Source organism: Pristiophorus japonicus, chromosome 22 (genome assembly GCF_044704955.1).
Source record: "Pristiophorus japonicus isolate sPriJap1 chromosome 22, sPriJap1.hap1, whole genome shotgun sequence".
Classification (NCBI taxonomy): Eukaryota; Metazoa; Chordata; class Chondrichthyes; family Pristiophoridae; genus Pristiophorus; species Pristiophorus japonicus.
This window is the reverse complement of record NC_091998.1, coordinates 19,277,583-19,303,015: the sequence shown is the minus strand read 5'-3', so window position 1 is coordinate 19,303,015 and position 25,433 is coordinate 19,277,583. Positions and strand designations below refer to the sequence as shown.

Genomic DNA, 25,433 nt, shown 5'->3' with positions numbered 1-25,433 from the left:
GTGGGGATGTTGCACTTTATCGGGGGGGCTTTGAGGGTGCCCTTGTAACGTTTCCTCTGCCCACCTTTGGCTCATTTGCCATGAAGGGGTTCTGAGTAGAGCGCTTGCTTTGGGAGTCTCGTGTCTGGCATGCGAACTATGTGGCCTGCCCAGCGGAGCTGATCAAGTGTGGTCAGTGCTTCAATGCTGGAGATGTTGGCCTGGACGAGGACGCTAATGTTTATGTGCCTGTCCTCCCAGGGGATTTGTAGGGTCTTGCCGTGACATCGTTGGTGATATTTCTCCAACGACTTGAGGTGTTTACTGTACATGGTCCATGTCTCTGAGCCATACAGGAGGGCAGGTATTACTACAGCCCTGTAGACCATGAGCTTGGTGGCAGATTTGAGGGCCTGGTCTTCGAACACTCTTTTCCTCAGACGGCTGAAGGCTGCACTGGGGGCAGTGTTGAATTTCGTTGTCAATGTCTGCTCTTGTTGATGAGCAACTAAAGGCTGCCTGTGCTCTGTGTATCTCTTACCCCTTTAATAGGGCATATTCACTTGTTTCATGGAGGCTGCGTAGTCTTGCCTCCTCATCGAACTCCATCAGATTCTCGCATTAGCTTGAATGGCCACGGCCAGAGGGCTCTGCAAAACCACGTAAGCACCTCTTGCATTTAAATCAAAGCTCCTTGCTCGAGCCCAAGTGTCTGCCTTCAGGCAGAGAGTGGGAATGGGGCAAAACTGCAGCAAATGTTGAAGGAGGAACAATAAAAGATGAGTGACTGCAACTGTCTTTAATACTTGATTTTACGTTGCCTCTGCCACTCATCCTTCCACTGAGCAGTAACGTTTTAATCCGCAGTCAGGAAGCCATTGCTTGTAAAGCTCGCCTTGCTTTGTGGGAAGATTTTAGTCGGAAAAGAGAGACTTGCATTTATATAGCACCTTTCACAACCACCAGATGTCCCAAAATGCTTTACAGCCAATGAAGTACTTTTGGAGTGTAGTCACTGTTGCAATGTGGGAAACGCGGCAGCCAATTTGCGCACAGAAAGAATTCCACAAACAGCAATGTGATCATGACTAGATGATCAGTTTTTTTTGTTTTGCTGATTGAGGGACAAATATTGGCCACGACACCAGAACTCCCCTGCTCTTCTTCAGAATAATACCATGGGATCTTTTACATCCACCTGAGTGGGCAGACGGGACCTCAGTTTAACGTTTCAACTGAAAGACGGCACCTCAGACAGTGCAGTACTCCATCAGCTGGAATGTCAGCCTAGATTTTTGTGCTCAAGTCTCTGGAGTGGGTCTTGAACCCACGAACTTCTGGCTCGGAGGCAAGGGTGTTATCCACTGAGCCACGGCTGTTCTCAGGATGTGTGCAATATTGCCACGGTTGCATTAGTTGGCCCTGAGGGCATTAAACGCTATGCAATGGGCTTGTTCACACCATGTCGAGATGCTCCATCTATATCCTGGGCCAATATCCCTCAATCAACATAACAAAAAAACAGATTGTCTGGTCATCATCACATTGCTATTTGTGGGAGCTTGCTGTGCGCAAATTGGCTGCTGCGTTTCCTACATTACAACAGTGACTACACTCCAAAAGTACTCCATTGGCTGTTAAAGCGCTTTGAGACATCCGGTGGTCGTGAAAGGTGCTATATAAATGCAAGTCTTTCTTTATGTATGTGACAGAGAAGGGGTTTCCTGGGTGCTGGTGGGACGGTGGCCCTTTCTCAGTGAGTCAGTGAATCCTGACAATAGATGATGGGGAAGTTTTAAAGCTGGGAGGTCTCCCATTGGAAGAGGTGAGCGAGATTGGAGATGGTGTTTATTCAGTTGGAAATCCCGAGTGGGGTGTCTCCGCCCTGCAGATGTCGCTGGTGAGCAATTGGAGCTTTGAAGTTGCGCCGATCTTTCTTCTAACTTCAACCATCACCTTTTGCAGCGCGCTGTCACTTCTCGCTGGCAGAGGCTCATTATCTCCGAGCACCAACATGTCCTGGGTCAGTCAGGACGGGCTCCTGGGCGTGACATTCACCACGGGCTGTGGCAAGGTAAGTGACTCAGGCAGTCTGGAGACATGTTACACAGCAAAATCTCCACACGTGCCTCTCTGATCCTGCTAATCGAATCTGGGTTAGTGGGGAGAATGTTGCAATTGACTCCCGTGTTACTGGGTTAGGGTGGGGAAAATGCTGTCTAACTGTTCCTGCGGTGTTTGAAAGAAAGGTTTTCATTTATATAGCGCCTTTCACGACCACCGGACGTCTCAAAGCGTTTTACAGCCAATGAAGTCATTGTTGATTGAGGGATAATTCCCATGCTCTTCTTTGAAATAGCGCCATGGGATCTTTTACATCCACTTTTGAGAGCAGACAGGACCTCGGTTTAACATCTCAGCTGAGCGAAGGCACCTCTGACAGTGCAGTACTCCTGCAGCACTGCACTGGAGGGTCAGGCTAGATTTTTTTTGTGCTTCAGTTCCTGGGGTGGGACTTGAACCCACAACCTTCTGGCTCAAAGGCGAGGGTGCTACCCACTGAGCCAGGGTTGACTCTCAGTGTCTGATGGTGCTTGTTGGTGACTGGGTGTGCAATGGTTCCTTCAGAATGTGATTGTGGGGACTGATGGTGGGATCTGGATTAGCTGTGATGCCCCCTGCAGTCCCATAGCTCGGTGACTATCTGCCATGGATAAGTGTTCACTTGGGTGAGGTATCATTGCACGGAGGGGAGGAAACGGGTGTTGGGAGGAGGGAAATAAAGTTAAATGATTTGATGAGCTTTTGCATTCATTCAAGTCCAGGTGTGCGGTTAATTAGAATCGGGGGCTTTTACTCAACCTGACACCACCTGTGACATTATGCTAATATTGTGCAACCACTGCAATAAGTAACTAATTATGCTGCTGAGCCCTGGTGCTGTGCAAGCTGTTTGTTTATCATCATAGGGGGTCCCTCGAATGAGGATGACTTGCTTCCACATGAGTTCACAGATGTTTCAATGAAAGTCCCGATGTTCCAGTCCTGAACTCCAGGGGTGGAAGATGCCTGTGCGTGGATTTTTTTAACGTGTGGTGACCGTTGCACACCAGCCACCACACGGGCTGGACAGAGCTAGGCCTTTATCCAGTGGCAAGGGTTAACCAGGACGACTGGAGACCTGCTCTGCTGCACGGACCCAGTGCGCACACATATCGCAATGTGGGCTTGTCCGTGCTGCCCCTGGGCCCTCGGCTCTTCTGGGCCCCATACCCTCATTTGCCGCACCTCCGCCACGATGTTTGTTTATAGGAGAGGACCAGATACCATGGCTGAGCTTTCACCGTCACTGTAGTTTCCCTTTCCCAGTAGTTGGAAGAGTAAGTGAACACAAAACCCTCTGATTGGTTCATTCTAATTTGGCAGCACCTCCCAAACCCGTGGCCCCTACCACCTAGAAGGACAAGGGCAGCAGGCGCATGGGAGCACCATCACCTGCAAGTTCCGCTCCAAGCCACACACCATCCTGACTTGGAATTATATCGCCGCCGGGTCAAAATCCTGGAACTCCCTCCCTTACAGCACTGTGGGAGCACCTTCACCACATGGACTGCAGCAGTTCAAGGCGGTGGCTCACCACCACCTTCTCCAAGGGCACTTAAGGATGGGCAATAAATGCTGACCTTGCCAGCGATGCCCCCATCCTGTGAATGAATTTAAACAAAATGTGACCTGAGTTGCTGTTTGTATAATGGGCGAGGCCTTGGCAACTTTCACAATCACACGGCCACCCATGTTGTACGGAACCTTGGCGGCTTTCATCTCTCTGCATTCAAATCTTGTGATAAGAGGCAAATCGCAAAGTCTAAAGCACAGTCCGCAGGACCACGATAAAGTTAATGTTCAGGAAAAATCACTGGAGTAATAAACAGTTTTCCTCCTTCTCTCCATGTTGGCTTTCCCTGGTGTACTCCCATCTGGCTGCACCGACACCATGACCATTTATTACTGAGATATTATTTGCACTTCGATGTACTTCCTTATTTCTAGGCGTCGTTTCCAAACCTATTTTTCTTTGTTTCACAATTAAAATGTATCTATATTATCTCTCCTAGTATCCCACATATCTAGGTTGAAATTCAATCGGGAATTCAGAAGGAACTTCTTTACCTAGAGAGTGGTGAGAATGTGGAACTTGATACCACAGGGAGTGGTTGAAGTGAATAGTATCGGTGCATTTAAGGGGAGGCTAGACAAGCATATGAGGGAGAAGGGAATAGAGGGTTAGGCTGATAGATTTAGATGAGGAAAGGCGGGAGAAGGCGAGAGTGGAGCATAAACGGCGCATGGACTGGTTGGGCTGAACGGCCTGTTTCTGTGCTGTATATCCGATGTAATGTAATCCTGTGTAAAATCCTGGTGTGCATGCTCTGTTTTACTTCAAGTTTTCAATTCTTTTTCCTATACATTTTCCAATCTATTCTCACAGGGAATAATAAAAAACTAAACGTGGTTACTGCCCTGATTGAGAGGTTCAGATAACTTGCTGCATGGTTGAAGGAAGACTTGAACGGTTCACGACCATTGCCCCGACCTGAGTTTACATTCACTTCATAAAATAGTACTTAATATTTTTACTTCATCTTTTACTCAATTAAATCTGATGGTTAAAGGTGCAGATGCCTGAGAGCTGGCACAGTAATGCGTGCAAACATTCATACAGCAGAATTAACCCTGTGATTGCAGCATGTGTGTGTGTGTAAATCTATTATATAATATGTATCTAGGTGTGTATAGTTCAAATACTGCAGTGAATTTTTTGAGCGTTTTTGATATCCGTGTTATACAAACTAGGGTTGAATTCCCTAGAATTTAGATGGTTAAGGGATGATCTGATCAAAGTGTTCAAGATATTAAGCGGAACAGATAGGGTGGAGATAGAGAAACTATTTCTGCTGGTTGGGGATTCTAGCACTAGGGGACATAGTCTCAAAATTAGAGCAAGACCTTTCAGGAGTGTAATTGGGCAACACTTCTACACACAAAGGGTGGTAGAAGTTTGGAAATCTCGTCCGCAAACGGCAATTGTTAATTTTAAATCTGAGATTGATAGCTTTTTTGTTAACCAAAGATATTCAGGCAAATGGGCCAAAGGCGGGTATATGGAGTTAGGGCACAGATCAGCCATGATCACATTGAATGGCGGAACAGGCTCGAGGGGTTGAATGGCCTCCTCCTGATTCTATGTTCCTAGGAGTGTCGGTAACCAGAGGGCACAGATTGAAGGTAATTGGTAAAAGAGCCAGACAGGAGATAAGTAGAATTATTTTTACGCAGCGAGGTATGATCTGGAACGCACTGCCTGAAATGGGGGGTAGAAACAGATTCAATATTAATTTTCCAAAAGGAATTAAATAAATACTTGAAAATGGTTGTGGGCCGAGGGGTGGGGAGGGAGGAACTACAGGTCTATGGGGAGTAGCAGGGGAGTGGGACTAATTGGATAGCTCTTTACAAAAGAGCCAGTAAACGCAGGATGGGCTGAATGGTCTATGCTGCAGGATCCGGTAAAGTAGTGAGAATTTCCTGTATCTGTGGCACTGTTTTTCACTCATTGTCCACTACCATTATTATTACAGTCATATTACTGTATAACTCTATATACCTTAAATGCACACAAAGCATATGTGCCTGTGCGAGATAAAGAAAGACTTGCATTTATATAGCGCCTTTCATGACCACCGGACGTCTTAAAGCACTTTAAAGTACTTTTGGAGTGCAGTCACTGTTGTAATGTGGAAAACGCGGCAGCCAACTTGCGCACAGCAAGCTCCCACAAACAGCAATGTGATAATGACCAGATCTTCTGTTTTTGTTACATTGATTGAGGGATAAATATTGGCCAGGACACCGGGGATAACTCCCCTGTTCCTCTTCAAAATAGTGCCATGGGATCTTTTACATCCACCTGAGAGAGCAGACGGGACCTCGGTTTAACGTCTCATCCAAAAGACGGCATCTCCGACAGTGCAGCTCTCCCACTGCACTGGAGTGTCAGCCTGGATTTATGTGTTCATAGAGAGAAAGTATTTCCACTGGTTGGGGATATCATTTAATATTTAGATAGATTTTTGGATAGATTTATTTAAGAACTCTGTGCAATATGATTAGTCACCGTCTGACTTTTTTTCTCTGTAGGGGACAAGTTGTTTTCAATTCGTTGCTCAATGACGCGCACCTTTAAGAGCCATGATGGCGCGAAAGGAGATCCTTTAATGGAGTACGTGTCACAGAATTCTCTGCGAGAGCATGCAGTCCTGAAGAAGCTGGGGAAGTTCAGTGAGTGGCAGTGGCTTTGCTGTTAACTACTCCATGGGACTTATTGCGATGTGCAAAACAAAGATTAGCCGCAATGAAATGAGGATTGCTGGATGAAGATTCCAACAAATCATTTCATGGACGCCATCCCTGGCCACCCTGGGCTTGAGCAATTTGAGGAGTGTGCGCGTGATTGGTTGGAACATAACATAAGAATTAGGAGCAGGAGTAGGCCGCTCATCCTCTCGAGCCTGCTCCGCCATTCAATAAGATCCCCATATCCCTTGATTCCCCTGTAGTCCAAAAATCTATCGACCTCAGCCTTGGATAGACCTAACAACCGAGCATCCACAGCTCTCTGGGACAGAGAATTCCAAAGATTCACAACACTCTGACTGAAAAGGCTGACCCCTTATCCTGAGAATATTCCCCCGAGTTCTAGACTCTCCAGCTAGGGGAAATAATCTCCGTGTCTATTCTGTCAATCCCCCTCAGAATCTCAGATGTTTCAGAGATCACCTCATTCTTCTAAACTGCAGAGAGTATCGGCCAAATCTACACAATCTCTCCTCATAGGACAACCCTCCCATCCCAGGGATCAATCTAGTGAACCTGCGTTGCACCACTTCAAAGGCAAGTGTATTCTTCCTTGGATAAGGAGACCAAAACTGTGCACAGGACTCCAGGTGTGGTCTCACCAATGCCCTGTACAATTGTAGCACAAGTTCCTTACTCTTGTACTTCAACCCCCTTGCCATAAAGGCCAACATGACATTTGCCTTCCTAATTGCTTGCTGTACCTGCATGCTAAGTCTCTGTGTTTCTTGTACTATGGTACCGAAATCTCTCTGAATACCAAACATTTAATCATTTCTCACCATTTAAAAAAAAAAAAATTCTGTTTTTTCTAATAAGAACATAAGAACATGCCATACGGCCCCTCGAGCCTGCTCCATCATTTAATACGATCATGGCTGATACTCTTCCCATCTCACATTTCCCACTTTAACTCCATCTGCCGCCTTATTGCTCACTCACTTAACCTGTCTATATCCCTTTGCAGACTCTGTGTGTTGACGCTCCCAGACGGTGCTGCTCAGCGTCCCCGCAAAACAGGCAACCGATTTGCCGGCGGGGTGCTGGAAGCTGACGGCCCGTCCAGAAACCATTCCCGCCGCTATGCCCGCCCCTCCGGGGCGCAGACAGAGGTGGCACCATACTGAAAATTCAGCGCGATTCAAGCCATGATTTTATCCCCATCCAGTTTTAGAATCAGTAGCGGGTGGCACTGCCATGGCAACAGTCAAAGCATGAGGAAAGAAGAGCCTTGTCCGTTCCCACCGACCATGGTCCCTGGGAGCACGACACAGCAGCAGGTCTTCGAAGAGGAAGGGATGTGTTTGCAAACCTTTTTTTCTCACTTTATTTTCTTTCAAAATTCATTTCCAGCGGACCCTCGAGAATCGACTGAGTGCGATGATGGTGGCTTGTGAACAGGCACAGCTGATGGCCAACTTGGTAAAGCTTATCAAAGCAAAGAATATGATTGAAGTGGGTGAGTAGAGCGAGTAAGCCTGCAACAGAGCCTGCACTCTGCACATCACCAGACATCGTTTGGTAAAGCTGTGCTTGTGTATAAGCCTACGCAGATGGGCAAAGAGCCATGGCAGTACAGAATAATCTACAGCAGAAGGTGACGAATGCTTCACTGCAGGAGGCACATTGTGAGAGGGCACCTTGAACTGCCAATGGACATCCGTCGACTCCTAATGGTCAATAATGTATTTTGTAATACTCAGGAAATGATCAATTGTTGTATTCAATCCAAAATGGCTCATGCGATAATTGGGTTTGGGCCATCGGTTGTCGGGATCATTCTAAAGAGGCCATTGTGATTCTCATAGAAACATAGAAAGTAGGTACAGGAGTAGGCCATTCGGCCCTTCGAGCCTGCACCACCATTCAATATGATCATGGCTGATCATTCCTTCAGTACCCCATTCCTGCTTTCGCTCCATACCCCTTGATCCCTTTAGCCGTAAGGGTCACATCTAACTCCCTTTTGAATATATCTAACGAACTGGCTTCAACAACTTTTTGTGGTAGAGAATTCCACAGGTTCACAATTCTCTGAGTGAAGAAGTTTCTCCTCATCTCACTCCTAAATGGTTTACCCCTTATCCTTAGACTGTGACCCCTGGTTCTGGACTTCCCCAACATGGGAACATTCTTCCTGCATCTAACCTGTCCAGTCCCGTCAGAATTTCTATGAGATCCCCTCTCATTCTTCTAAATTCCATTGAATATAAGCCTAGTCGATCCAGTCTTTCTTCATATGTCAGTCCTGTCATCCCGGGAATCAGTCTGGTGAACCTTCGCTGCACTCCCTCAATAGGAAGAATGTCCTTCTTCAGATTAGGAGACCAAAACTGTGCACAATATTCAAGGTGTGGCCTCACCAAGGCCCTGTACAACTGTAGTAAGACCTCCCTGCTCCTACACTCAAATCCTCTCGCTATGAAGACCAACATGCCATTTGCCTTCTTCACCGCCTGCTGTACATGTATGCCAACTTTCAATAACTGATGTACCATTACCCCCAGGTCTCATTGCAACTCCCCTTTTATTAATCTGTCACCATTCAGATAATAATCTGCCTTCCTGTTTTTACCACCAAAGTGGATAACCTCACATTTATCTACATTATAGCGCATCTGCCATGTAGTTGCCCACTCACCTAACCTGTCCAAGTCACCCTGCAGCCTCTTAGCATCCTCCTCACAGCTCACACTGCCACCCAGCTTAGTGTCATCTGCAAACTTGGAGATATTACATTCAATTCTTTTGTCTAAATCGTTAATGTATATTGTAAATAGCTGTGGTCCCAGCACTGAACCTTACGGTACCCCACTAGTCACTGTCTGCCATTCTGAAAAGGACCCGTTTATTCCTACTCTTTGCTTCCTATCTGCCAACCAGTTCTCTATCCACGTCAGTACATTACCCCCAATACCATGTGCTTTAATTTTGCACACTAATCTCTTGTGTGGGACCTTGTCAATAGCTTATGAAAGTCTAAATACACCACATCCACTGGTTCTCCCTTGTCCACTCTACTAGTTACATCCTCAAATAATTCTAGAAGATTTGTCAAGCATGATTTCCCTTTCATAAATCCATGCTGACTTAGATTCTATTCCATTTCTTGTAGTGTTGTGTGTTTTCTTAGAAATGTGATGGTCCATTTTGAGATGGTTCCTACACTCAGCAGCCATTGCAGGGTAGCAATTCGAATAAATTACTAGAAATCTCTCAATGATTCATGGAGAAGAAAAGGGGACCAATGCTGAACATTTTGTGGGAGGGTTTTCGAAAGGTGAGTGGAAGCTTGGTCAAACATGGGTTTTGAGAAGGTCCTTCAAAGGGTAGGAGGGAGTTAGAAAGAAAGACTTGCATTTATATAGCGCCTTTCACACCCTCCAGAACGCCCCAGTGCGCTTTACAGCCGATTAATTACTTTTGGAGTGTAGTCACTGTTGTAAAGTAGGAAACGCGGCAGCCAATTTGTGCACAGCAAGCTCCCACAAACAGCAATTTGCTAATGTCTAGATAATCTGTTTTAGGGATGTTGGTTGAGGTATAAATATTGGCCAGGACAAACTCCCCTGCTCTTCCACAAAATAGCGGCATGGGATCTTTTACGTCCATCTGAGAGAGCAGACGGGGCCTCGGTTTAACGTCTCATCCGAAAAACAGAAAGAAAGAAAGTGCAGCACTCTCTCAGCACTGTACTAGCGTGTCGGCCTAGATTTTGTGCTCGGGACTTGAACCCACAACCTTCTGCTTCCGGCGAGGGTGCTACCCACGGCTGACATCATCGTTCGGGAGATTGAAGGGAGAGATTTTCAGAGAGTACTGATCAAGCAGCACAAGGTTTTACCATCTAAAGTGGGGGAGGGGATGAGAGTGTACAGGAGGCTAGAGTCAGAAAGCAGGAGGGAATGGGAAGGGACATGAAGATGAGGAAGACTGCAGAGGTGGGTAGGCCTTGTAGACAACGACTATAACTCTGACCTATTGGGGGGAATGGGTTATTTATATGCTGCAGGTTAAATGGGTCAACATAGTGCATGAAGGATTTTTACATGGATGTACTAATCAGAGGGCAGGCAGAAGAAGCTAAATCCCTTGGAGGCCAGGGAGGAGTTTGTGGAAAGCAAAATGATCCACAAATCCCACAATCTTTGGAACAAGGAACTCTTGTCATCAGAGCACAGCTGCAGCTCCCAGCCCCCTGGTGCAGAATGCAGAATCTGCACGTTGCAATTGGAAACCGCGCTGAAATAACATCGGCACAAGCCATCGAGTCAGATGACTAGATTGCATAACATGTCAGTCATTTAGTTCATGTACAGCTGTATTGGCAAATGCTCTTTTCAGTCCCGTGAATGTTACCATGTTGGCCATTTGAAACGGAAATGGGCCAAGCAGCCTGACCTCTGATTGGCTTGGTCGCATGTCTATTATTTGTAGTTTACAGGAGGATATCTGCAGTTGTGGGCTGGTTCAGTGATGTCTCTCGGGTAAACTATTTAGACAGCATTTAATTGTATTTTTAAAAAAAACTTGCTGAAGGATTTATTGTTGCTGGTGAGAAGCGATTTTTAGCTTTTTATTGAGGCTAAACGTGATTAGTCGGGTGTGAAGTGAGATTTGCTTTGCTTCATTCCAATGTCGGGTCGGCTTCCAACTCTGGATTCAGGCTGAATTTAACACTAACTCCCAACAACACCACTTTGTACTGGTGCAGGATTGGCCCACACGGAAAACAGGTCAATGGACTTACACACACACATGCAGACGCACACGCGCACCCCCCACACACGCGCGCACCCCCACACACACGCGCCCAATGTCATGTATGTAACCTCGATGTAACACCACTGCAATATTGTATATACTTAAGCAATGCATACCTTGACCACAGGGGGTGAACTTGTGGGAGACACTCCTTACCTGGTCATCTAGGTATATAAAGGGAGGTCCCACGCAGGGTCATCACTTCTTGGTCCTGTGAATAAAGGTTCAGGTCATAGAGTGACCTTGTCCATAGAATGTGCCTCGTGTGGGTTTTGTGCTATTGAGTAAGGATATTACATTGGCGACGAGAAACGGGAATCAACGACCCACGAGAATGGCCACTGGAAGCACAGAGGAACGGCACTGTGTTGGTGAGGACTGGGACGATTTCATTGAGAGGCTCCAGCAAAGCTTTGTCACAAAAGAATGGCTGGGAGATGCAGTGGCCGACAAGCAAAGGGCCCATCTGCTGACCAGCTGCGGACCTAAGACTTACGCGCTCATGAAGGACCTACTAGCACTTGAAAAGCCGGTGGACAAAAGCTTTGAAGAGCTCAGCAAACTAATCGGTGAGCACCTCAAACCGACGAGCAGCATACATATGGCCCGACACAGATTCTATACCCACCGACGTCGTGAAGGACCTCCGGTGTTTGGCCAGCTTCTGTAAGTTCACAGACGCCTACAGAGGGGAGATGTTAAGGAACTTCTTTATTGAGAGCATCGGTCATACGGGGATTTTCCGAAAGTTAATTGAGACCAAGGACTTGACTCTGGATGCGACGGCATTGATGGCTCAGATTTTCATGGCGGGGGAGGAGGAAACCAAAATAATATACGTGCGCAATTCTGCCTCCAACGCGGTGGGGGATCAGGGAGTCAATATCGTAAACACGACTTAGAGCCCCGCAGGCAGGCAAGGGCAGTTCGACACACCCCAGGCAGCAGTAGACCCCAGAGTAGATTTTCAACAGAGACAATGGCAGGCTGAACGAACTTTTATGCCATCACAGTGGACAATGCGGTCCGGGATGGCGCCATCGACACCACTAACAGGGTACTCAAGGGCAGTCAAAGAGACAATCAGCGAGGACTGCAGGGTCATAGCTCCTTTGTTCACAACAATGGGAATCTCAGCTCATGTTGGAGGTGTGGGGACCAACACTCTGCCAGGACTTGCAGGTTTCAACAATTTGTCTGCAGAAATTGCAACCTCAGTGGTCATTTAGCTCGAATGTGCAGGAAGCCTGTAACCAGGCTAATTTACGAGGTGGATGGACCAGAAGAGGGGTCTGTGAGGCATGATGACTCTTGGGACAAATCAATGGACGCTGAAGTTCAGCAGGTTCATATGGCAAACATTCACAGCTCATATACCAAAACGCCACCAATGATGATGAAGGTTTTATTAAACGGCATCCCTGTACGCATGGAGCTGGACACGGGGGCCAGCCAGTCACTCATGAGTGTTCAACAATTCGAAAAGCTATGGCCACTCAAAGCCAGTAGACCCAAACTAGAATGCATTGAGACACAACTACGAACGTATACCAAATAAATCATTCCAGTACTAGGCAGTGCAATGTTGGCTGTCACACACAATGGATCAGTGAATCGGCTGTTGCTCTGGATTGTCGCGGGCAATGGTCCCGCACTGTTGGGGAGGAGCTGGTTAGCTGAGATGAACTGGAAATGGGGGGATGTGCACGTAATGTCATCTATGGAGCAAAGTTCGTGCTCACAAGTCCTACAACAATTTGAGTCACTATTCCAACCTGGCGTCGGGGCGTTCAAAGGTACCAAAGTAGTGATACGCATCACCCTAGACACCAGACCAGCGCACCACAAAGCCAGAGCGGTGCTGTATGTGATGCGGGAGAAAATTGAGAACGAATTGGACTGTTTGCTGAGAGAGGGCATCATCTCACCCATTGAATTCAGCACGTTGTTGGAGCCGCTTCAGGTGCTCCTGCATAAGGGTTGTGATTGGTTTTGGGGGACTGTCAAGAACGGGCTTTCAATCGGATGCGGAACCTACTTTGTTCAAATAAGTTATTGACCCTGTACGACCCCTGTAAGAAATTGGTTCTGACATGTGATGCATCGTCCTATGGGGTTGGGTGCGTGTTGCAGCAGAGTAACGCTGAGGGCCAACTCCAACCTGTGGCTTATGCCTCCAGGTCACTCTCTCAAGCTGAACGGGGATATGGGATGGTTGAGAAGGAAGCACTCACATGTGTCTATGGTGTAAAAAAAATGCATCAGTTCCTTTTTGGCAGGAGGTTCGAATTAGAAACGGACCACAAGCCGTTAACATCCCTGTTGTCAGACAGCAAGGCTGTCAATGCCAATGCATCAGCTCGCATAGTGATGGGCTCTCACGCTGGCTGCTTATGACTACTCCGTCCGGCACCGGCCTGGCACCGAAAATTGCGCTGACGCGCTCAGCACGCCTCCACTGGCCACCACTGAGGGGGCAGTGGAACAAAGCGCTGAGATGGTCATGGCTATTGATGCCTTTGACAGCGCAGGCTCCCCCACCACAGCCCGCCAGATCAAAATCTGGACAAACGGAGATCCCCTCCTATCTCTGATTAAGAAATGTGTCCTGACTGGGGATTGGGCGCCCGCGCACGGAGCATATCCTGAGGAGGTCAGACCGTTTCACAGGCGGATGAATGAGCTCTCCATCCAAGCTGACTGCCTACTATGGGGCAACCAGGTAGTCATGCCCCAGAAGAGCAGGGAGGCATTCATCATGGAACTCCACAGCGAGCATCCAGGCATCGTGTTGATGAAGGCCATTGCCCGGTCACATGTTTGGTGGCCGGGATTTGATTCAGACCTGGAACACTGTGTTCGCATGTGTGCCCAACTGTGTAATGCCCCCAGGGAGGCCCCGCTCAGCCTGTGGCCCTGGCCCACCAGGCCGTGGTCATGTATTCATGTAGATTACGCCGGCCTGTTCATGGGAAAAATGTTTCTCGTTGTGGTAGATGCGTACTCGAAATGGATTGAGTGCATAATTTTGAATTCGTGCATGACATCCACCACTGTGGAGAGTCTACGTGCGGTATTTGCAACCCATGGCTTGCCGGACATCCTTGTTAGTGATAATGGCTCATGTTTCACGAGCTACGAATTCCGGGAGTTCATGTCGGACAATGTCAGGATAGCACCGTTCAAGCCGGCCTCCAATGGCCAGGCGGAACGTGCGGTCCAAATCATTAAACAAGGCATGCTCAGGATTCAAGGACTCTCCCTTCAATGCCGCCTATCACGCCTCCTGCTGGCCTATAGGTCCCGACCGCACTCGCTCACGGGGGTCCCGCCCGCTGAGCTACTTATGAAACGAACATTCAAAACTCGGTTGTCCCTCATTCACCCAGTCCTGACCGACGTACTTGAGGGCAAGCGCCAGTCCCAAAATGAGTACCATGACCGAAATTCAAGGGGGAGATGTGTAGAAATAAATGACCCCGTATTTGTCCTCAATCACGCCGTCGTGCCCAAATGGCTTGAGGGTACTGTAATAGACAAAGAGGGGAACATATTCATCGTGGTTAAACTTAACAATGGGCAGATGTGCCGTAAGCATCTGGACCAAGTTTTAAAAAAAAGGTTCAGCATGGACACTGAGGAACCTGAGAAAGATCATGAGATGGTGCTCACACCACCGCCAGTGAATGAGCAACAGGAACATTCAGCAGCATGCACAGTCCCTGTGGTCAGCCCGGACAGGCCGGAATCACCACAGGTGACAGACACTCACGCCAAGGCTCAACAACCAGAGCCCCAACTGTGGCGTTCCACGAGGGAGCGTAGACCACCTGAAAGATTTAACCAATGATCCCAATAAGACTTTGGGGGGTGGGGGAGGTGATGTCATGTAAGGAACCTCTATGTAACACCACTGCAATACTGTATATACTTAAGCAATGCACACCTTGACCACAGGGGGTGAACTTGTGGGAGACATTCCTTATCTGATCATCCAGGTACATAAAGGGAGGTCCCACGCAGGGTCATCACTTCTTGGTCCTGTGAATAAAGGTTCAGGTCATCGAGTGACCTTGTCCATAGAATGTGCCTCATGTGGGTTTTGTGCCATTGAGTAAGGACATTACACCCCACACACACACGCACTCACACACACACACATCCCACACGCACACACACGCACCTCACATGTACACACATGCACCCCACACACACGTAAAGCACTTCGGGATGTTGGTCTGTCTCTCCTTCCATCCCACTTTAGCCACAATGCTCTTGCACTCTGGAATCACTTTGCTAAACCCCTCTCCCACACTCTCCAACTTTCATCAAACCCCATATCTGTCCCTTCAGTCATCTCCTCATACTTTTCTCCAGTTCTCTGTAAGGTGCCTTGGGATCGTTCGTTACGTGAAAAGTGTTTATAAGATTCATCATCATCCTTTACACAGTGTCAACCGAGGTACCTGTACCAGAAGTCAGGTAGGGCGCTCAGTGGATAACACTCTCACCTCTCGTTGAGAAAGTTCATGTCCCACTTCAGAGACTTGAGTGCAAAATCTAGGCTGACACTCCCGGTGCAGTGCTGAGGGAGTGCTGCCATGTCCTAGTTGATGTCTTTTAGATGACATGTTAAACCAAGGCCCCGTCTACCCTCTCGGGTGCACATAAAAGATCCCATGGCACTATTTTGAAGAAGAATCTCCCTTGCTGTGCGGCTGTGCTTGTGCAGTATCTTCCAGTGGCAACAGCTTGTGAGCAGCCCGAGCAGGATCTCCCGCGTGCCCGCGCACCTCGAAGGGAACATTGGTCCTGGCTAATATTTATTTCTAAAACCAACATCACTAAAACCAGAGTATCTGGTCATTATCACATTGCTGTTTGTGGGAGCCTGCTGTGCGCAAATTGGTTGCTGGGTTTCCCATTTTTCAATAGTGACTGCACTTAATTTTTTTTTAAGTACTTCATTGGGAGGTTGGGAGGTCGTGAAAGGTGCTATATAAATGCAAGTTTTTCTTTCAGTATAGTACAGAGGTGTGGCTGAGTGACAGTCAATGATAATACCTGACTCAATAGCTCACTGGTTTCAATCTGGACATTGGCTCAAACAACATGTGGAGCCTTTTGTCTCATCATGTGATTTGATACCAAACTCTACAGGGCCGTAAGGTTCACCACTAGTCTGCACTGGGCCATCTAACATCATGGGAGCAGTTTGCCCCATAGGCTGGGGCAGGGGACAATGAGCCGAGCTCTCTCTCCCTACACTCTGTTGGACACGAGCCATCTGTGCTCGGATGTCATAGAAACATAGAAAGTAGGTACAGGAGTAGGCCATTCGGCCCTTCGAGCCTGCACCACCATTCAATATGATCATGGCTGATCATGCAACCTCAGTACCCCATTCCTGCTTTCTCTCCATACTCCTTGATCCCTTTAGCCATAAGGGCCACATCTAACTCCCTTTTGAATATATCTAACGAACTGGCCTCAACGACTTTTTGTGGTAGAGAATTCTCTGAGTGAAGAAGTTTCTCCTCATGTCCCCCATGATTTGAGCTGGAGTCGGGCACCTTTAGGTGAGGAGGGGAAAACACGGAGAGGGGAATGGGAGCATGACTAGCCCACGTGGAGCAGCACTGTGAGCTGTCTGCAAATCTCTCTCTGCAACTTTGCTTTGATTTTTGTGGATCGGATTTTACCAATACACCTTCGTGAACTGTTCTCGGCTGAACTATTTTCACCTCTTTTGTTTCGTCATCTCAATAGTCGGCTTGACTCGCTTCTGCAGGGGTCTACACCGGATACAACACCTTGAACATGGTGCTTGCAGTGCCAGACGATGGAAAAGTCCTCGCCTACGATATCAATTTGGAGGTTGTCAACATTGGAAAACCATTTTGGAAGGAGGTGAGAAAAAATTCCCATTCAAGCATGGTTAAATATAATTTGTTGGGTTAACTTTAATGCTTGAAGCCTTTTAGATCGATGACCACTTTTCAAGCCAACACGAATTCTGATGAATATTTTTGTAAGGCATAAAAATGAAACTATTCCCTGACAATGTTCCCTCTCAGCTGCACGGCCGGTAATTGGAAAGTTCCCACCAGCTTCTCCGTTGTAAATACCGCGCATGCGCGGAAATTTAAAGGGACCACGCACTAAAATAAACGTGCCGTGCAGACAGAGCACAGCTTCCAGGGAACATTGCTCGATGTGCTGTCAGAGGAGACAAGATGTTGCATATAGGAGTAGGCCATTCAGCCCCTTGAGCCTGTTCCGCCATTCCATGACTTTTATGGGTTTAGCATTACTTATTTTGCTTTTCCCCCCCGCCTCGCCATACCCCTATTTATAAAACCTCGGAGCCCAAATGCAAACAGCTGTATCAACTTGCCCTCTCGCTGTTGAAGATTTGTATATCCATCTCTCTGCTTATTTCAAAGTATTACCATTCTCTTAACTTAAATACTTTTCTCTGAGATTTGAGGTGTGCTGTGAATTTTAAAAACAGTACTGGCTCTTTAAACAACTGCAGCCACACTGACTGGGGGTTTACCTCTCCGCCCCTCTCTCCTCCTTTAAGACGCTCCCGAAAACCTACCTTTTTGACCAAGCTTTTGGTCACCTGCCCTAATTTCTCCTTGTGTGGTTCGGTGCCAAATTTTTAAATCTCATAACATGCCTTTGACGTGCCTTGAGATGTTTTACTACGTTAAAGGTGCTATATAAATAAAAGTTGTTGTTATTTTAGGATGACTTTGGCAGAGAAGTTGTCGTAGCTTGCTCTTTTAAGAGGAGTGTTGCATGACTGGGGATTATTAACGGCGTTGTTTCGTATGGTGAGCGACTCGCAGAGTATAATCTATTCTGTGAGCCCTGCCTGAAAACTGGTCTTTCTGTGCTGAGAATTGAACTCTACAAAGCTGGTGCTTGACAGATCGTCCGTATCCCCACAGCCAGGACATTCGCATGGGCAAGATTGTGGTATTTACCCATCTCTTGCCTTGCAAATGTCCTGACAACTCTTGCGCCTGGTAAAAGCCTACTTTTACCAGCTTAAGAGTTTTAAAACATGCAAAAACAGATAAAAATAAAATTTAAAAAACACATTTTAACGTTAAAAACCCTGCCCACTAAGGTAAGTTTATTTTAAACCATAATTTTTTAAATTAAAAATTTTTAAAACCACCATTCAATATGATCATGGCTGATCCTGCAACTTCAGTACCCTATTCCTGCTTTCTCTCCATACCCTTTTTTGATAGGAAACACTTTGACACGCAAAAGGTGGTAGAAAGTCTGGATCTCTCTTCCGCAAACAGATGATGCTGGGTCAATTGTTACTTTAAAATCGGTAATTGATAGTTTTTTTGTTAACCATTTTTAAAAATCGGAAAAATATTTATTAACTTTAATTTAAATTAATCTTAAATATGTGATGTATTTTTCCAATTTCTTTTATGTTTGGGTGTTGGGTAATGAGAAGTCCTACTTACGGAGTTGCCATTATTATGAATGAGAAAATACCGTACCTAGATTGACTGCCCAGTGCCATGTGACTGCAGCTCCGTCCGGCATATGTCTGCCCTGACGTGCGCACGCTCCGACACGCAGCGAGAGGTGGCCTCAGGATCGGGATCGCTGATGGGCGCAGCAGGAACAGGTAGGTGCGCATCTTTTTTACCTTTTTCTGTCGACCGCCCGCGGGAAGCAGTGGAGCAGGATTCCTGGACCAATAATCCACTCGCCTCAGAATCCATTACATTTCAAACAACACCATTAAAAGCTTCTCGCACAGTTGGGGTGGCTTAACTCACAGATTTGTTTTCTATTTCAGCTGGTTGGGAATTCTAGGACGAGGGGACATAGCCTAAAAATTAGAGCCAGGCCTTTCAGGAGTGAAGTTAGAAACATAGAAAATAGGTGCAGGAGTAGGCCATTCGGCCCTTCGAGCCTGCACCACCATTCAATATGATCATGGCTGATCCTGCAACTTCAGTACCCTATTCCTGCTTTCTCTCCATACCCTTTTTTGATAGGAAACACTTTGACACGCAAAAGGTGGTAGAAAGTCTGGATCTCTCTTCCGCAAACAGATGATGCTGGGTCAATTGTTACTTTAAAATCGGTAATTGATAGTTTTTTTGTTAACCAAAGGTATTAAAAGGATATGGAGTTAGGTCACAGATCAGCCATGATCTCACTGAATGGTGGAACAGGCTCAAAGGGCTGAATGGCCTCCTCCCATTTCTATGTCCCTATGTCCTGCAATGTGATTGGAGGACACTGAATTGAGGAAGCAGGCTTTTGCGCTGTGATTGGTTATGGACCAAAGCAGAACACAACAAAACGGAGCGGAGGAAAAGACACTGAAACCAATGGGCAAACGATGAGAGGCGAGATTCGATGCGCACAACTAACATATACAAGGCAAAATAGATAGGAAATTCTTTGGTCAGCATTTTTATAAAGAGCTGGCACAGGCACAATGGGCCGAATGGCCTCCTTCTATCCTTTATCATTCTACGTCCAGCCACAGCCAATATTTTAATAAACAGGCTGTGATTTGAATGACTGAATCCCCAATTGCAGCCTCACACTTCTGTATCACAAAGACCCTCCTGCCACAGACTAATAGATTGGTTCCCTGTAAATCTATATTGACGGCTTTTTAAAAAAAAAAATTTAATTAAGCAACCCCACCCCCGCCCTCGAGCACCACTCCCCTCCAACTCAATGTTGCCAGGAGACGTCGAACAGAAGCCTGGTCCTACAGACGGACAGCATCCATTCAGCATCCACCGGCAGTCAGGTGGCCCAGACAGCAGCACGGCAATTAGAATCTCCTCCACGCAATGAGCTGGTGCGGCGCACAAGTATTCAAGATCAATTCTGCCGTGGGTGAGACAGTCCTGTTTAAGCCTGCTCCCACAGCAAGGCAGTGGCAGTAAGAACAAAGTAACAAGATGTCATGGATCTGGGTTACAATACTTCCCGATGACATGGAGTACCAGCCTGAAGGGGTGCCTGGTAGTCTCGGTTTCAGTGTCAAGCATGCCCCCCCCGGCCCCCATGCCCTCTGTATTTACACCGCTCCAATCTCAGGGGTAAATCGGTGACTCCCCACAGCTGACTGCCTCCCGAGTGCACAGGCTGGCAGCCCTTCCAGTTCGATTGGCTCCCGGGCATTGTCCGCATCAGACATACTCTAGCTCCCTCAGAGCTCCCTCAGAGTCACTTTAAAACAAAGTAACCTGTCCGATTGCTGACCGAGCTCGTCGCCGGCCTTGCAGGGGCCTCAGCTACACAGCAGGTACCAGCTAGCTTCGTCTTCAGAAAACGGCACCGTCCAGTGTCAGCCGTGGCTCAGTGGCTAGCACTCTGGCCTCTGAGACAGAAGGTCGTGAGTTCAAGTCCCACTCCAGTGACTTGAGCATATAAATCTCGGCTGACACTCCAGTGCAGTGCTGAGGGAGTGCTGCACTGTCTGAGATGCCGTCTTTCGGATGAGACGTTAAACCGCGGCCCCGTCTGCTCTCTCAAATGGACATGAAAGATCCCATGGCACTATTTTTTGAAGAAGAGCAGGGGAGTTATCCCCGGTGTCCTGGCCAATATTTATCCCTCAATCAACAACACAAAAAAAAGATTGGCCATTATCACATTGCTGTTTGTGGGAGCTTGCTGTGCTTAAATTGGCTGCCGCGTTTCCTACATTACAACAGTAACAACACTTTAAAAGTACTTCCTTGGCTGTAAAGCGCTTTGGGACACCCAGAGGTTGTGAAAGGCGCTATATAAATGCAAGTCTTTCTTCTCCATTAAAAAGAAGCTCACCATCTGCCAGTTTACAGATTACTCGACACTGAACATTAGCCTGTCCTTTTCTCGTTCAGTTGCTGGCCCACTGTGTGTTTTTCCTCAAGCCTTTCCTGTCTCTATTTCAGGATTTTTCTCTACATTAACAGCCCAGCAGGATTTCGCAGATATTTCCAGAGCTGCAGGATTGGCCCTTGCAGGCACCTCACGCCAGCGCTTCCATATGTTTCGTTCAGTCGGGGAGAGAGCTTGCTCCTGCCCATTCTCGCAGTGCAAGCCTGCCTCACATACACTCAGTAACAGGATCATAGAACCAGAGAAACTTATTGCACAGAAGGAGGCCAATTTGCCCATTGTGTCCTCGCCAGCTGACAAAGAGCTATCCAGCCTAATCCCACTTTCCAGCTCTTGATCTATAGCCCTGTCGGTTACAGCACTTCAAGTGCACATCCAAGTACTTTTTAAATGCGGTGAGGGTTTCTGCCTCTACCACTCTTTCAGGCAGTGAGTTCCAGACCCCCACCACCCCTTGGGTGAATAAAGTTCTCCTCAAATCCCCTCTAATCCTTAATTACTTTTGTTGTATATGCAGACTATGGATGTACTTTCTGTGTAGTCACTATGTGGTTGTTTTTTTTTTCCAAGGGCACAAACGCGCAATGCCATGATTTAACGTGTGTAGAGAAACACAGGGACCTTGGAGCACAGGTCCACAGATCCCTGAAGGTAGCAGGCCAGGTGGATAAGGTGGCAAAGAAGGCATATGGAATGCTTGCCGTTATTGGCCTAGAAGGAGGAGCGGCGGTGGCCCGGGCCGGAAATCGGCACGGTCCCGGCCTGCAAGACCATCAGCAGGCCGGAGCCATTGGAGGGAGCAGCTTGCGGTAACATACCACTGCAGGGAGCAGCGCGTGCTGCTGCAGGAGGGCGACGGCTGACTGCAGTGCGGGCAGGTGCAGCAGGAGCGGTGAGGTCGGGGCGAAGGAGCGGTAAGAGTTCGTAGAGGGATGTGATCGGTGATCGGGACTCGGGTGAGGCGTGAGTTCGGGGCCAGGGGCCGAGGGGCAGCACGGGCCAGCACACACTGCGTGCGATATGTGTGCACACTAGGTCCGTGCAGCAGAGCTAGTCTCCAGTCGTCCTGGTTAATCCTTGCCACTGGACCAAGACCTAGCTCTGTCAAGCCCGTGTGGTGGCTGGGTTGCAACGGCCTTCACCCTTCCACCCTTCAACATGTAGTTCGGGATCCAGAATATTAGGTTCTTCATTGAAACACCTGTGAACTCATCCGTTTTCGGCATGGAAGTAAGTCATCCTTGTTTCGAGGGACTGCCTATGATGATGATGTATAAGATGGAGGCTTGTTTACCTGATGTACTGTCAATAAGGTTTACACTGTGTATATACATGCTGACACCACTAGAGGGTGTAACTGGTGGAGACCGGGGGTTTCCTGCCCTGGTGACAGGACCCAGTATAAAAGGCTGCGCACTATGCTTGTGCCTCACTCTGGAGTTTGGAATAAAGGACCAAGGTCACTACAGTTTGAGTACAACACATTGCCTCATGGTGTCATTCATAAGTACATCACAGATATAACAACTTTAAATCTATGCCCCTCTGATTACTGACCTCTCTGCTAGGGAAATAGGTCCGTATTATCAACTCTATCTAGGCCCCTCAATATTATACACTGTTACCAAGTCTCCCTTCAGCCAAGTGTTGTGTACATAAATAAACAGACTAACTGAAACAGGACAAATGTAACTATATGTGTCCTTTATAGCAACAACCAAAAATGGTATTTCAAAACCAGCATGAACCAGCATGTTTACAGCAATGTGTGAATAGCTCCCGCAGGGTCCTAATTCCTGTCGGGTGTCCTGTAACAAACACATAGGCCTGGAAATCCCGGCCTCCCCAGGTCCGAACGAAGTTTCTACGGACCCGGGAAGACAGCGGAAAAGCCGGTTTTCAGCGCACAGTGCGCATGCGCTGAAAACCGCCTTTTCTGATCTGCCAAGCTGGAGCAGATCCTCCATATCTCGGGAGCGAGGACATTTGCAAGGGCAAGATTGCGGGATTCACCCATATCTTGCCCAGAAAATGTCCTCAAAATTCTTGTGCCTGAAAAAGCAGGTGCATAACCTACTGTTACAGACGTAAGTGTTTAACATACACAAATATAATTAAATTACATTTTATTGTTAAAAACTGCCCTCGAAGGTAAGTTTATTTTTAACCCGAATTACAAAACTTTTTTAAAAATCTGGAAAATATTGGTTTTTTCTAAGGCATTTATTAACTTTAATTTCAATTAGTTTTAATTATGTGACATCTGTTTTTTATTTTTTATTAGTGTGTTTGTTTTTTCCCCATTAATAGCAATGAGAACTGGTAGATACGGAGTTCCCATTGCTATTAATGGGAACCCGTGGAATACTGTACCAGGTTGGCTGAGCAGTCACACGTGACTGCAGCGTCTCCGTGGGAACCTGGAGGATGGGAGCGCGCTTCGCAGCTCGGGAAGAGAAGGCCTCCTCACCGGAATCCCACGCTCCTCCGGGACCATCAGGTAAATTCGTAGAAATGTTTCAGGTCGGAGGCAATTGCCCGCGGGAAGCCTCCCACCGCGATTTCAGCCCCATAAAGTATGAACACAACACCTAGCCTATCCAACCTTTCCTCATAGCTAAAATTCGGGCTCCCTCTCACATCCGGTTACGTCCGGGGGCCTCTCGTGGATGCTGTGAAAAACTCCGTATTTCAACAAGCGATGCCCTGTTGACTCTGCTCCCTCTCAGTTAACTTGGCGCGCACCATGTTGGATATGAACCACTCAATGCTGCATATAGAAGTGTAGCTGCCCTCACCAGGCTCGAAGTAAAAGAAATCCAGCGGCCTCAATCTCAGTCCTAGTCGGGACAGGCCCATTTGTAGCACCAGCTCCTCCCCCATCCCGGACCACAAGGGTCACATTAGTGCATGGACCCTCTGCACCTCCCCCGCATTCTCCTCCACCCAGGATCAATAAGTGGATTTTATTGTACCCAGGAGCAGCTTTGAAGAATTATGGTTTAAAATAAACTTACCTTAGTGGGCAGGGTTGGAAAAGCAAGTTTTCAGCGCATTGTGCGTTGGAAACGAGCTTTTGCGATGCCCTCCCGGGTCCGTACACACTCCGACCGACCCAAGGAGGCCGGGATTTCAGGGCCAGTTATGGGATCCTAGGAATGAAATGACAACGTTTTCAAAAGACTCCCCCTGTATTCGAACCCATTCCATTCCTCTCCCAATGTCCATCTGTGCTTCCACTCCTAGGCCTCTGTCTCCTTCCTCCTAAAGTTCCCTTTGTATTCATTCTTTTGTAAATCAACCCACCATCCGGCCCCACTGCTCGCACAAAGCGCAGTTCTACCTGGCCCCACTCTCGGCTGGAGGCTTGTGCTGCCCTTCACCTCCCTCACAACTGGGCCCCGGACACAACAGCCAGGACTCCTTGGCCTGCACGGATCAGTGTGGGAACTCCTCGAGAGCACGGAGAACCTATCTCTCCCCGGATCACCTCTGTCGCCAGCCAGAAATGCTGCTGTATCGCTGGCTCCTGTGCACGTTGACCCTGAGAGGAGGAGATGGCTTTCAGTCGAGGATCATCTCCCACCACCCGTATCAGCTGGCATTGCAACTGCTGGCTTTGAAGCTGAGCTGGTGACGTTTATGGATTACAGCGAGGTCAGGTCGGGTTGTGTGAGGGTGGAGGGGGTGGGGGGTCAGTGTGTGTGGGTGGGGGGGAGGGTCATTGTGTGCGGGGGGGTTCAGTGTGTGAGGGGGGGTCCAGTGTGTGAGGGGGGGGGGTTCAGTGTGCAAGGGTTCAGTGTGTGAGGGGGGGGTTCAGTGTGTGAGGGGGGGTTCAGTGTGTGTGTGTGTGGGGGGGGGGGTTCAGTGTGCGAGGGGGGGTTTCAGTGTGTATGGGGGGGGTTCAGTGTGTGTGTGTGGGGGGTTCAGTGTGCAAGGTGGGTTCAGTGTGCGAGGGGGGGTTCAGTGTGCGAGGGGGGGTTCAGTGTGCGAGGGGGGGTTCAGTGTGTACGGGGGTGTTCAGTGTGTGGAGGGGGTGTTCAGTGTGTGAGGGGGTGTTCAGTGTGTGAGGTGGGGTTCAGTGTGTGAGGGGGGGTTCAGTGTGCGAGGGGGGGGTTCAGTGTGTGGGGGGGGCGTTCAGTGTGTGAGTGGGGATTCAGTGTGTGAGGGGGGGGTTCAGTGTGCGAGGGGGGGTTCAGTGTGTGGGGGGGGGCGTTCAGTGTGTGAGTGGGGATTCAGTGTGTGAGTGGGGATTCAGTGTGTGAGGGGGGGTTCAGTGTGTGAGGGGGGGTTCAGTGTGTGGAGGGGGGTTCAGTGTGTGGAGGGGGGTTCAGTGTGTGTGGGGGGTTCAGTGTGTGGAGGGGGGTTCTGTGTGTGGA

The 25,433-nt window shown here is 48.0% G+C and overlaps 1 protein-coding gene across 1 annotated transcript in view; it reads left to right on the top strand.

The window, feature by feature from the left end:
- Positions 1 to 1,995: 1,995 nt before the first annotated feature.
- Positions 1,996 to 25,433, top strand: part of comtd1 (catechol-O-methyltransferase domain containing 1) — a 78,625-nt gene continuing 55,187 nt past the window's right edge. Inside the window, 5 exon segments of the mRNA XM_070865373.1 lie at positions 1,996 to 2,053; positions 6,178 to 6,313; position 6,839; positions 7,747 to 7,852; positions 16,949 to 17,067. Coding sequence (XP_070721474.1) covers positions 6,207 to 6,313; position 6,839; positions 7,747 to 7,852; positions 16,949 to 17,067 — 333 coding nt within the window. The 5' untranslated portion in view covers positions 1,996 to 2,053; positions 6,178 to 6,206.